Consider the following 12,484-nt stretch of genomic DNA (forward strand, 5'->3'; position numbering starts at 1 on the left):
AAACGGCTTGGTTGTGCTTTTGACGTAACCCAAGATCTTCTCCACGTTGAGCTTCTCTATTTCTGCAGTGTTCTGAATGAACAACGCAGCAGCATCGCATCAAGTGGGTTCAAATGATACGCTAACAAAACCATTCAGACACAACAACGACTCTCATTTCATCATCGCTTCTCGTGCGCCAATGATAAGGCTGCCTGACGCACACCTAAAATTCAAATGCACCGTTTTCACATTCAAATATGGATTTTTATTTTAAATTCGATGAATAATGGAAATTAGAGTTTTAATTTGACAGCCCACTGTTGTAGCTACCATCTATATTTATGTTTGCATAATTTGTTTGAGTGTTTTGTTTGTTCAGTCAAGGCGATTGATTATCATCACATGTCATAAGTCTATAAGTTGAAATGTAACTAGTCAGTTTGTTATTGGAAGACTTCCTACCGGCGAGAGATGAGGACAGAGAAATTTTTTTCCAAAATCAAGTTTTACAGTTTATCGTTTAATATAATTGATAAATTATAAATTAAAGATTGGTTACTGATCACTAGGTCTTTTCGTTAGGTCACCCCATGCACTTCAGCTGACAATACAGGCCCGGCAAGAGAAAGTGAGTCAAGTCCCGACAACCCTATACCTACGCCAAGAAAAAAGAAGGTAAGAATCACTGCAAGACTCTGCAAATAGCAGAGAAACATTTATTTTGTGTACCTTAAAGAAATAGTTCCCTGAAAATAATGAAAATCATTATTCCGTTCAAAAACTGTAAGACTTTCTGTCTTCTGTGTAACACAAAAAGTCTGTTTTTAAAGAAATGATCACCCTTTTCAACAAAACATATATATATATATATATATGTGTATGAAGTTGTGAACGGTAGTGTAATTGGGTGACCTTTTCATTTACGTCTACTATCTTAAAAGACCACACCACAAATCAATGCCTTTGTGTGACCTTAGTGCCTGACCCTTCTATAAACAGTCAGTCGTTTAATGCAGAATTCAATAAAGCAATGATTTTCCGGTGCTGTTTGCATCATCAACACATTAGCATATCGATGTCCAGATCTCACTCAGTTACTGTGCCTTAAATGGGTCCCACGTGGGCTCGATCGATAGTGTCCTCTTTACCATAGTCAAAGCCATTTCCTACTGACCGCCTGTGCCTTCGGGACTAAGTGGGTTGAAGATCAATCTAATCCTATTGTAGTCTTTGTGTTACGTGAATTTGTTGCACGATCTCATTTGCTTTGTGAGCTAAATTTGGTCATCTCTTCTGCTTCGCTGTGAGAGATTGGTTTGTTATTCAAAAATCTGGCCATCTCTTCTGGCCAGTTTTGCAGCTGCGGTCCCAGAATGATGGTGCCATTGTTTTCTGCGGTCCTGCTAATACAAGTGGTTTAGTGTAGTTTAAGGTCTGTTTACCAGTAATACATGAGTATTATTCTTTTGAAGGTCAATTAGCTGTTCAGCATCAAGTGACAATGAATCGATCTGAATTTGACATGGCTCTTGTGCGGGTCCGTTTTTTTACCTCTTACACTTATTCAACCGGTTTTCGGCATGTACAGCCTTTATCGTTTAGCAAGGTAAGATGTGTGAGCTAAGCTTATTTATAAATGCCTTTTACTTGTTATTGTGCTTTATATTACTATCTTCATGTCAGCCAAAGGGTGTTTCCTTCAGTAATCAAACAAAACCACAGCTTCACCCTCTGTTCCTCTATCTTCATCTTTCTTTTGATTTGTATCCTTCAGGTGAAGAAGATAAAGACGGAGGAAATGCCTAGATCTTTTCCTCAACCGGCCCCCTCTGGTGATCCCGAGTCCAGGCTTTTGTCTCATCGTCCAGACAAAAGCTTGGGGACTAGAGATAAGTTTCCTCTGCACAGTCCAGACCGGAGCATAAGCTTCAGCGTTGACGGCATGAATCTGACCTCTCAGACCGTAAGATCCGTCACGTCCACTGAGACCTTCAACAGGTCAGTTTACTTTCAAAACTTTGGTGTCAGTACAATTTGTTTTCCTGTTTTTGAAAGAAGCCTCTTATGCTCACAAAGGCTGCGTTTATTTTATCTAAAAATACAGTAAAAAGAGTGATTTTGTGAAATATTAACCATTTAAAATAACTGTTTCTATTTGTATATACGTATAATTGTCGTTTATTCCTGTGATTCAAAGCTGACATTTCTGCACCTTTACTCCAGTCTTCAGTGTCACATGATCCTCCAGAAATCATTCTAATAGGCTGATTTGCTGCTCAAGAAACATTTCTGATTATTATCAATGTTGAAAACAGTTGTGCTGCTTATTTTTTTTGGGTGGAAACCTTGATAAATTTTTTCCCAAAGATTTTTGACTGAAAAAAAATTTCAAAAGAACAGCATTTTTTGTAACAATTTCACTTTTGATCAATTTAATGTGTGCAGCAAAACAGTACATACTAATGAAAATATAACCATGCAAAAAAAACTTAATGATCTTGTCATTAAGTTTAAACTATACCAGTGTATGCAGGTTAATTACCTGCTTTGTGTTTCATTCTTCATCTTTTCTACAGGGCTTTAGAAATGCCAAAGAAAGATTCAAACCAGACAATAATCCCAGTGAAATCTTTTATTGTATTACCTCACCCCTTTTCCCTTTCACCCTTGTCCTTTCCAAAAATAGATTTTTTTTTACAAACACCACAATAGGTACATGGGTATATCAATAAGTACAATTGATTTGAGAATTTCTGTACCTGACACGCTTATGTAACACTGTCTGGGGTGAATGTCTTCTCAGACAGGCTAACTAGTATAAAATTGGTGTTATGGTCTTCATAATATTTCAAGAAAATATAATAACTTGCTCCACCTCTGAAACAACTTCACTTTTCAGCTGATGTTCTCAAGCCCAAGGCTCTATTCTACCATTTAGACATTAAAGTCACCATGAAATCAACATTAAAGTCACCATGAAATCAAAATTGACAATTAAAAAAAAATTCAATTTATTTATTAAATGATTTATCCATTCACATCATCATTTTTTTTTTAATCCACATCCCCTCGTAATCTTTAATCAAAACAACTTCCCCTCTTGCAGTGACATCTCTTCTCTGATGACGTGTTCAATGGCGTGAGGGCGGGGCCTCCTGTCACTCAGATGAGATCCACCAATAGCAAACCACAACCATCCAATCAATTCCCCATGGACAAAATCAAGTCCCGTCCTACATTTTTCTTATTCATAAAGCCATTTCACTTGGATAAACTTCACAATAGGGAAGAAAAGACTGTATTAACTTCTGTTTCATGCTGACTTTAACTTGACTTTGCAGCAACTGGATGCAAATTGTAGCGTGAAACGATGATGAGATTTGAATCGTTTATAGAAAACTTTAATTGTAATATTTCATCCAATAAGCCAGCCTTCCTATAATTAACCCTGGAATTCAGAAAACAGTACAGTTTTTCAGTTGATCCCACTGTCTTGTCAGCTTGCTGTCACTTTCAGTACGTATATGCGGACCTTGCATCTTCCTGTGGGTCTTTGAAGGGAATAGCAATCCCGCAATCTCGCCTTTGTGCCAAATATTAGACAACAGCATACTTTAGTGACTGCTGTAGAATTATCACCTCAAGACTGTATTTAGTATAAAGTTCTTGTGGTTCTTGTGCAATAAGGAATCTGTAGATTAATGCATTGATTTAACTGTGGTCAGTAATGATCATTAACATTGTCCTTGATGTAGTCAAGTAATTTTCCATCATTTCTCACAGAACAAAAGCTCAGTAAAAGGGCCTTGTTGTTCACTCAGGGAGGTGGTGGCTTAGCAGGATTTCCGTTTTGTAATTCATGACGACGGTCATTATTTTAATACCCTTGTCAGACTTTGTAACACCCCTTAAGAGCTCCAGTGAAGTGGAAAAATATTTCCCTTTTATTCAAATTCTTGCGAAATGTCTTTTCAGGTACGTGCGGTACCCTAATTCTTAGTAGGCTTTACGGTGAGATGGCAAGGGTCATTTCACATTTTACAACAAAAGGGAAGCACCACGATAAACACACAAATGCACACTTTTTTGCAGAACTTTGTTTGGTAATCATGTGATTCATGAGCTGTTTGGAGCCAAATTGGCTTGGTTTTATTTAAAAAAAAGAGAAAAATTCCTGTGTAAACGGGACCTAAATCCTTTGTATTGTGATTTAGTTTGGCCAACTCGCTGATTATTTACTTCCCTTTTGACACACACACACTTAGAACAGCATTCATGGTAATGTCGCACGTACTCATGAACACTGCATGCCAACTCGCTCAATGAATGGACCTTTCAATGATCCCAACATTTCTAGTACTGTTTTTTTTTTTACACAATCCAAACGTAGTAATTAAATGGATTATAACAGGAATTTGGGCCCACAAAAAGTTACACAGATTTCGACACAATTTGAATATGTATATCATTGTCAAGTTATTCAAATCCCATGCCCCTTTCATGTTTGTTTAGGAATATTATGGATTATTTGATTATGATTTCAGCTATTCTGAAAAGACGTGTCTAATAGGGGACCTATTATGTCCCTTTTTTACAAGATGTAATATAAGTCTCAGGTGTCCCCAAAATGTGTGTCTGACGTTTCAGCTCAAAATACCACCCAGATCATTGATTATACCATGCCCAAAATGCACCTTTTTGGGTGGAAGCAAAAACACGCTGTTTTGTGTGTGTATCTTTAAATGGTTAGTTTACCCAAAAATGACAATTCTGTCATCAACTACTCGCCCTCATGTCATGTTGATCCAGTGGTTCAACCTCAGTTTTATAAAGTGACCCTTTGTTTGCGCAACCCCCCACATTTACCACTTTATTTTTCAAAATATTAATCTGCGACTTGCAACAACGTCTACTCTCGCGTCAACACAACACACGTGTCGTGGTGCTCTCGTGAACGCGCTTTTGTAAATAAAGTGGTAAATTATGTGTTGTTTTTTGCGCAAGCAAAGCACTGGAGTCACATGGATTACTTTTATGATGTCTTTTCTGGGGCTTAAAATGTGGCAGGTGTGTATTTATGCTCAAACGCTCATTTGCATAATAGGTCCCCTTTAATTTACAATGAAATATCTAAACATCCAAGATACTTAAGATAATTTACCTGAGAAACAAAACTGAATAAGGTGAGACGTTTTTAAAGAAAAGACCGGCATTTTGACATTATTTTGTGTGTATTTGACTGTTTAAGCGCAATAAGCAGCGAAAAATAACTCAATTTAGTGCTGAGAGGCATCTTTATGTGTGTGCACTTTGGGTGAGAGCACAAAATCTGCGGGAATGAGTACAGTTATGCACAATAAGTGCAATCCCACGCCGAAATTCAAGCCCTGTAACACCAACAATATTAATTCTGGAGCAAATGAAAGGAGTGAGTGAGTGGAGGCGGGTTTGTGTGTCACTTGCTGTAGGAGAGATTAGAGAGAGAGAAAGAGCAGCTGGTATTGTGTATCTATTCTGTGGAAAATGTATATCGATATCGATATTTCAGTATCGATATGCATCGAAAAATCGATATTTTTGACATTATAACACTACATTGCACTTAGTTTATTATTTCAGATGCCTTTTTTAAAGGACTACAGTTGAAAAATGTATATACTATATATGAAATTCAACCCGTAGGAGTGACTGCATTACACACCGCCACTGAAATCCACCCACATTTGGCTTGTTGGCAGGTGTATATGTATGTGTGTGTGTGTATATGTATGTATATGTGTATTCATGTATCTGATGATTGTTTATCAATGTTTTGTAAAAATCTGATAAATATGTTTTACAAAAATTATTTTCATGTATTTTGTTTGTGTGTATTACTCTGCTCCATTTAACACGTTTTACTGTTTTTAATCCATTTCCGCAGATGTTCCTCAGTGTTGTTTTCTTTTCTTTTTTTTATGGTCCATTCAGCTACTATATCATGATTATATTAACCTTTGTTTATTGATTCTAATGCAGTACCACTGGTTTCTTGGAGATGTGGATTGTTTTGATCTCCATAACAATATTGTTTCCCAACAAATCTGAATCTGTGGAACATCCACTCCTGAGCTCATCATGTTTTGTTGGCCGGACTCCAGCATGTGGAGTGGATACGGTTCTTTCCAGCTGTAGTAATTACTGGAGACAAGTCAAACAAAAGCTCTGAACTGCGGCACTACGTGTCCATTGTTCACCAGACAATAGGCACTCTTAGACACTCAGACCATGTGCTCCAAAAAAACGGTTTTGTTTACTCTGGCAAATACCAGATATGTGTAGATTGTGCTGTTCAGTGATTCTGACCTGTTTCTTCTCCATTCCAGCTTCCAAGAAGATGAAAGACCAATATCTCCTTTTTATATTAGGTAGGACCAGTCACAGTTTCTCTCACTCTTTCCTTCCTTCTGTTCTCCCTGCTGCTGAAAAACATGTTATTTTTGTGGTGTGAATGAACTTTTTTATAATCTCTCAAAATGGAAATGATCTACATATGAGTTGTTTTATTGTGCAAACCACAAGGTCTCAATTTACGCCCTCAACAACTTTGTGTTAATTTTGTACATTAGTCTTCAACAGCTAGGTGAATTGTGGTAGTAAAGTAAATGTCACAAATCTTTTACATAACACAACATGAACAAATGAAACAACTGAAATCCTCTTAGCGTCATGTCAGGGACAGCTGCTAATGGTTTCCGGTTGAGTACGGTCTGAGCGGGATGAATCTGGGAGCGAACAGGCCAAAACAAACCTCTCCTGTGGTTGTTTTCTCAGTTCCTTCATGTGTTGACTCATTGCATCAGCGCAGGTTCCCTCTCTTACCATAGCAACTGACCCTTCACACATTTCCCATCACATAGTTTACCCAACCCAGCCCTCGCGCTGCAGACGCTCACAGTCTCTCTGGCACTGGTGCTGTGAACATGAGCAGAGAGCCTTAAGGAATAGTTCACACAAAAATGAAAATGATCCTCATATCATTACCAACGCTTACGACTTTGACACAAAAGGAGAAATCTTAATAGATTTTGTTTTTTACACAGTGTTGAGGTTTCAGCCAACCACTTTGCTTTTAAGGAATGCAAGCAAGTAAATGTAATATACTAGTGTGTTTTCTGTAATCTTTAACCTCTTGTTCGGGTGTGTATATGGTTGAGGTGTGTTTGAAAAGATGTCAGTCATTGATTAAATAATTTTAGCTTGCCAAATAAAGGTCGTATTAGCTTTGTTGTTTTATAGTTATTGGGGTTTCTACTGCAATAAAAAGTCATATCTATTGAGAGAGAGATATAAAATTATGTTGATTGGCAATATTTATTTTTATGTTTTTGAAAGCTGCTCATCAAGACTGCATTTATTTGATCAAAAATACAGTAAGAACCTTTAAAAATCAAAATGGCAAGGCACTTTCCATATCTACACTCCAACATTAAGCTTATATTGATGACATAATACTTGCATTATGATTCTTAAAGGGATAGTTCACCCTAAAATTCTGTCATCATTTACTTACCCTAAAGTTGTTCCAAACCTTTATGGATTTTTTTCTTCTGCTTAACATAAAAAAAGATATTTTGAAAAATATGGATGACGAAACAGTTAACTTCCCCATTGACTTCCATAGTACGGAGAAAAAATACTATGTAAGTCAATGGTGACCAGAAACCGTGCGGTTAGGAAAGACATTCATGCAGGTTTGGAACAACTTGAGGGTGAGTAAATGATGACAGATTATTAATTTTGGGGTGATCTGTCCCTTTAAAATGTAAAATGTCATTGAAATGCCATGTTTTTATTTGTTGGTTTTTCAGGTAACATGCACATCTTGAATTTTTGATGTTTTCGGTTAGCATTGCTAGTTTGGTTCCCTACTGTTTTGCCCACAGCTGTTAACTAGATTTGGGAGATGACTGAATGGAAGAAATGACTAGGGTATCAGACTAGTTTTCGTGCCAGCTTCTACTCAGTCCTCGCCCTTGGAGTGCACCCTATGACCAGTGTGTTATGCAAGACCGACAGACCTCATCAAATCATCTTTAGTCCCTTTTAGTCAATCTTTTAGTCTCAACGCTTATCTGTTCTCACTGCCATATTCTTGCCAGTCTTGAATAGCATCTACATTTGCATCTAATGGTCATTCCTTTTGCTACTGCTCAATACTGAGAAAATAGTTTACTCACTCATGGTGTTTAAATAGTGAGTAGTCAGCTGTGAGTGGTTAACTGGCTCTGACCATGAGAGCTCTGCTGGTAAAGACACAACTGTTGTGTCTGCAGTATTTCCGGATCCAAAAGATAATGCTGCTATTTTTACCATGGAGTCATTATCTGGAACTTTCTTTCCAATGTAAGAGTATTTAGATTTGTTTTTCTGGTAAATCCTATTTGTTTTGTTTGTTTTTTTGGATGGTCGGATGAGGTTAGTAAGCCAATAGGAGATTTCCTGGCTTCAAAACAATGTGTACAATGCAGTGTTCATTTCAGTGCTTATAATACAGGGCTGTTGAATGCTTGAATCTGGTTGAACATTCTAAGATGCGCAATTATTTTCAGGGAAACACACGGCTAAAGTAGTTCCAGGTCTTGACCGCATTACAATTCCATATCAACTCGCCAAAGGATTTCAGTTATTTCAAAGGTTCTTACAGACTACAACAGCAAAATAACAAAAACCCACAATGACACTGACCTAACAAAAAATATTGTAAACAATAGGATAAAAATGACAAATTAAAATCTTTTGTTGTGATTGTCTGTAGTAGGTTGTATCACTGATATCAGTTTACAACTGTTTAAACCTGATTAACAGGGAAACTCATTGAGTTGACAAGAGTAACTATATATAAATGTATATTACCGTTCAAAAGTTTGCATCAGTAAGAATTAAAACAAAACAAATAAATTACTTTTATTTGGCAAGGATCCATTCAAATGATCAAAAGTGAAAGTAAAGATTTTTTCATTGTTGCAAAAAAATTCTATTTAAAATAAATGCCGTAGTTTTTCTGAAAAAATCCTGTAGAAAATATGTAGCATGATGTGCACAATAATATTAAGCAGTACACCACCCAGAACTCCCTAGCAATGCTCTAAAACTACTCAGAACACCTTAGCAACCCCATAGTAACACCTTTTCAACCACCCACAACATCATAAAGATTAAAACTGATGCAAAACAGAACGTTTTTACTAGGGCTGTCAAACGATTAATCGCGATTAATCGCATCCAAAATAAAAGTTTGTGTTTACATAATATATGTGTGTGTATGGAGTATAATTATTTTCTATAAATACACACACATGCATATATATTTAAGAAAAATGTGTTATTTATATATAAAATATTTATATATAATATAAATTATATATAATATAAATATATATACACAGTATATACATGCAAATATTTCTTAAATATATACATGCATGTGTGTGTATTTATATATAGAAAATAATTATACACCGTACACACACATATATTATGTAAAAACAAACTTTTATTTTGGATGCGATTAATCGCGATTAATCATTTGACAGCCCTAGTTTTTACACACCATCAAGTCGTTCCAAAAATGTATGACTTTCCTTCTGTGGAATACAAATTATATTGAAATATTTGGAAAACTGCATTGATATATATATTTTTTTCAAGTCAATGGGTCCAATGTTGTTTTGGGCCCCATTGACTTTTATTAAAGCTTAATAATTCAGTATTTTGTCCCTTCTTTAATATGTTCTTCTCTTTAGCTCACAAATCTCTCCTGGACACTGCAGACCTGACTTAACAAAGTAAGTGATTATGCAATGCCAAAATATGACAATTCAATTATTTGAATCAATGATTAGTCAGTCTTCTGGATAGACAGAAGAGTTCCATTGTTCATGTAATTAAAGCAATCATCGTTTGACCATTAACATCCCTCTCTCTCTCTCTCTCTCTCTCTACCCAGTTTTCTGGAGAAGACTATTCGCTCAGCGGTCGAGCAGCACCTCTTCAACACACGCATGCACACAGGTCAGAGTTCAGACGGCTTGGATACGACTGCCTACTTTTCATCTCCTGTGACAACGGCCCGAGAGAGGAGGAGACATCTGCGAGAACAGGAGCAGAACTTCAGGTAGGAGCAGGAGCAGGTTACTCCTGAAATACAGCTTTTCTTGGGTTCTAGTTATATTCTATTGCATGGTAGCTTGTCTGTGCAGTGAGCAACCAGTTATCCAGTCACAACGTACATGGTTCTTAGTTGCTCAAGATGTTTTGCAACTCATCAAACCTGCTAAATCAACTTACCTTGGTAGTTTCGCTGCAGTTCACGTCTGTGATTTCAATCTTTACAGCCACTCCACAACAATTAGCAAGTTGTTTGGTGTGATTGCGATCTAGGTTATATCTCTGATATAAATTCACAACTGAATAAGCCTGATTAACAGAAACGCATTGAGTTATATATTTGAGAGTATATTATACTACCGTCCAAAAGTTTGCGGTCAGTAAGACTTTTTGAAAGAATTGACTTATATTCAGCAAGGATGCATTAAATGAATGGAAAATGACAGAAAAGACATTCTGCTGTTCTTTTGAACTTTCTATTCATCAAAGAATCCTGAAAAAAAAAATTATCACAGTTTTTTCACAAAAATATTTAGCAGCACAACTGTTTTCAACATTGATAATTAATAAGAAATCAGCCTACTGGAATAATTTCTGAAGGATCATGTGACTAATTTTTGATTAAATTAATGCAGTCTTGTAGCCTGGGTGCCAGCCCGAACCACGCCCACAACATTTTTTGGTCGGGAAGTTCGGTCTGGACTCGATCCGTAGAGGAGTAATTATGCTCGGCTCCCAAAAGGCCGAGCCAATCAAATTGCCAGGGTGGGCTTTAATCGATGATGGACAGATGATCTGCGGTTACGTAATCACCCACGTCACCAAAGAGCGCTTGGTTTGAATTAGTTTACAACAAAGATGACTGCCGCTGGAGAATTGAGATTTCACGAGTTCACACTTACAAATAAGTCAGATAGAATAAATGCGTATATGAGATTTCACGAGTTCACAAAACTGTCAAGGAGTGTTAGGTAAGTTGACAGAGTGAATATGCTTCCTCATGCTGATATAGGGTAACGGTAGACATGGTATTGTTTGATGACAAGTTGATATTGGATTGATTATTTGTACGTGCTCCTCCCGAACTTTGTTTATGAAACATCATGTGTAGATTCCGCCATCGCGTCTGTTATAGAAGATATCCACAGCGCATTCATTTTAAAAGAGGAACAGAGAACCGTGACATTTTGTTGGTTGAAAATATGAATGAAGAACATGCGTCATTTACTCCGTTGCTCTGATTGGTTGTAGGTCTATCCAATTGAGTGCAGAGTTTTTTTTTTTTTCTGGTTCGGTTGAGACGCCCCATAATCAAATCTCTATGGAGCAGTATCAGACTCACATTCTGACTAGAATATGAGTATGACGAAGTCAGGCTAGCAGTCTTGTATATTTTATTTATTAATTTATTTATTTTGGAAACCTGGAAATAATGTCGAATTCAGAAATTTGATACCAAATGGTCTCAGACTTTTGGCATCCGCTATGCTATATACAGTTATATATGTAAAGTATATGGTATATATCATTTAGATGTAATGATATGCACATAAGATGGTCCTATAGCTAATTTTAACTTTACAAAAGTGTTTAGTTAATCCCATATAATCACAGTGATTCAAGCAAAAACATGTTAGATGCAAATTTTTATGAAGCTAATTTCCATTCCAGCTTGGGTTGTTGACGCCTGGATCTCAGAGCGATCAAACTAATCCTGTTGACACGAACTCTAAGCAAAACTATCTACAGAGACACTGAAAACATTAGATTAGTGGCTCAACAGTTGTGCTGTTACATAGATGTAAATAAACAGTCACGTCGGCTTTAAGTAGTTGAGGAATCGCACCTACGGTTGTGGTCTTAGGATTTGATCCCTTGAGTAAAGGACAAGAACAGGAAGGCCTAGTCTCATCTCTCATATTTCTGTGGTGTCTGAAAGTGAACGGTGTCTTTCTCAGGGTCGAGGGTGATAAAGAGAACATCCCGTCCCTGGGTGTGAGGGTCACAGAGGAGTGTGACAGGCGTCTGCTGCTGCTGCCACACGAGGCTCAGAGAAACAGGAAGCCCAAACACAGTCCCACACTGACTGAGCTCTCTGCCAACCAGGACGCTCCCACTGTAAGTCTGATTTTTAGTCTTATCTCCATGGCCTTCTCTATGTCTTTCTGCAAGCAAGGCAAGCGTCACTATTACAATTGCTCTTACTTAGGGTTAGTGATTTCAACAAACCACTAACCAAAAGTATTCAGTTTAGGAGTGCAACTTGTCCCACAGTTTTCATGCAAATAAGACTTACAATTTTCACTTGCCGGACAATGAAATTATCATTAATTATCAATGAAATAGTTTTTTT

The 12,484-nt window shown here is 37.0% G+C and overlaps 1 protein-coding gene across 10 annotated transcripts in view; it reads left to right on the forward strand.

The window, feature by feature from the left end:
* Nucleotides 1-12,484, forward strand: part of fam13a (family with sequence similarity 13 member A) — a 51,113-nt gene that overhangs the window by 18,734 nt on the left and 19,895 nt on the right. For all 10 annotated transcript variants that reach the window (XM_079895732.1, XM_079895738.1, XM_079895737.1 and 7 more), the window contains 6 exons: nt 565-657; nt 1,757-1,980; nt 6,348-6,389; nt 9,768-9,809; nt 9,971-10,138; nt 12,090-12,249. In XM_079895732.1, the coding sequence (XP_079751858.1) occupies nt 565-657; nt 1,757-1,980; nt 6,348-6,389; nt 9,768-9,809; nt 9,971-10,138; nt 12,090-12,249 (729 nt within the window). The remainder of the gene's footprint in view (nt 1-564; nt 658-1,756; nt 1,981-6,347; nt 6,390-9,767; nt 9,810-9,970; nt 10,139-12,089; nt 12,250-12,484) is intronic.

This window comes from Squalius cephalus (assembly GCF_949319135.1).
Source record: "Squalius cephalus genome assembly, chromosome: 2".
NCBI lineage: Eukaryota > Metazoa > Chordata > Actinopteri > Cypriniformes > Leuciscidae > Squalius > Squalius cephalus.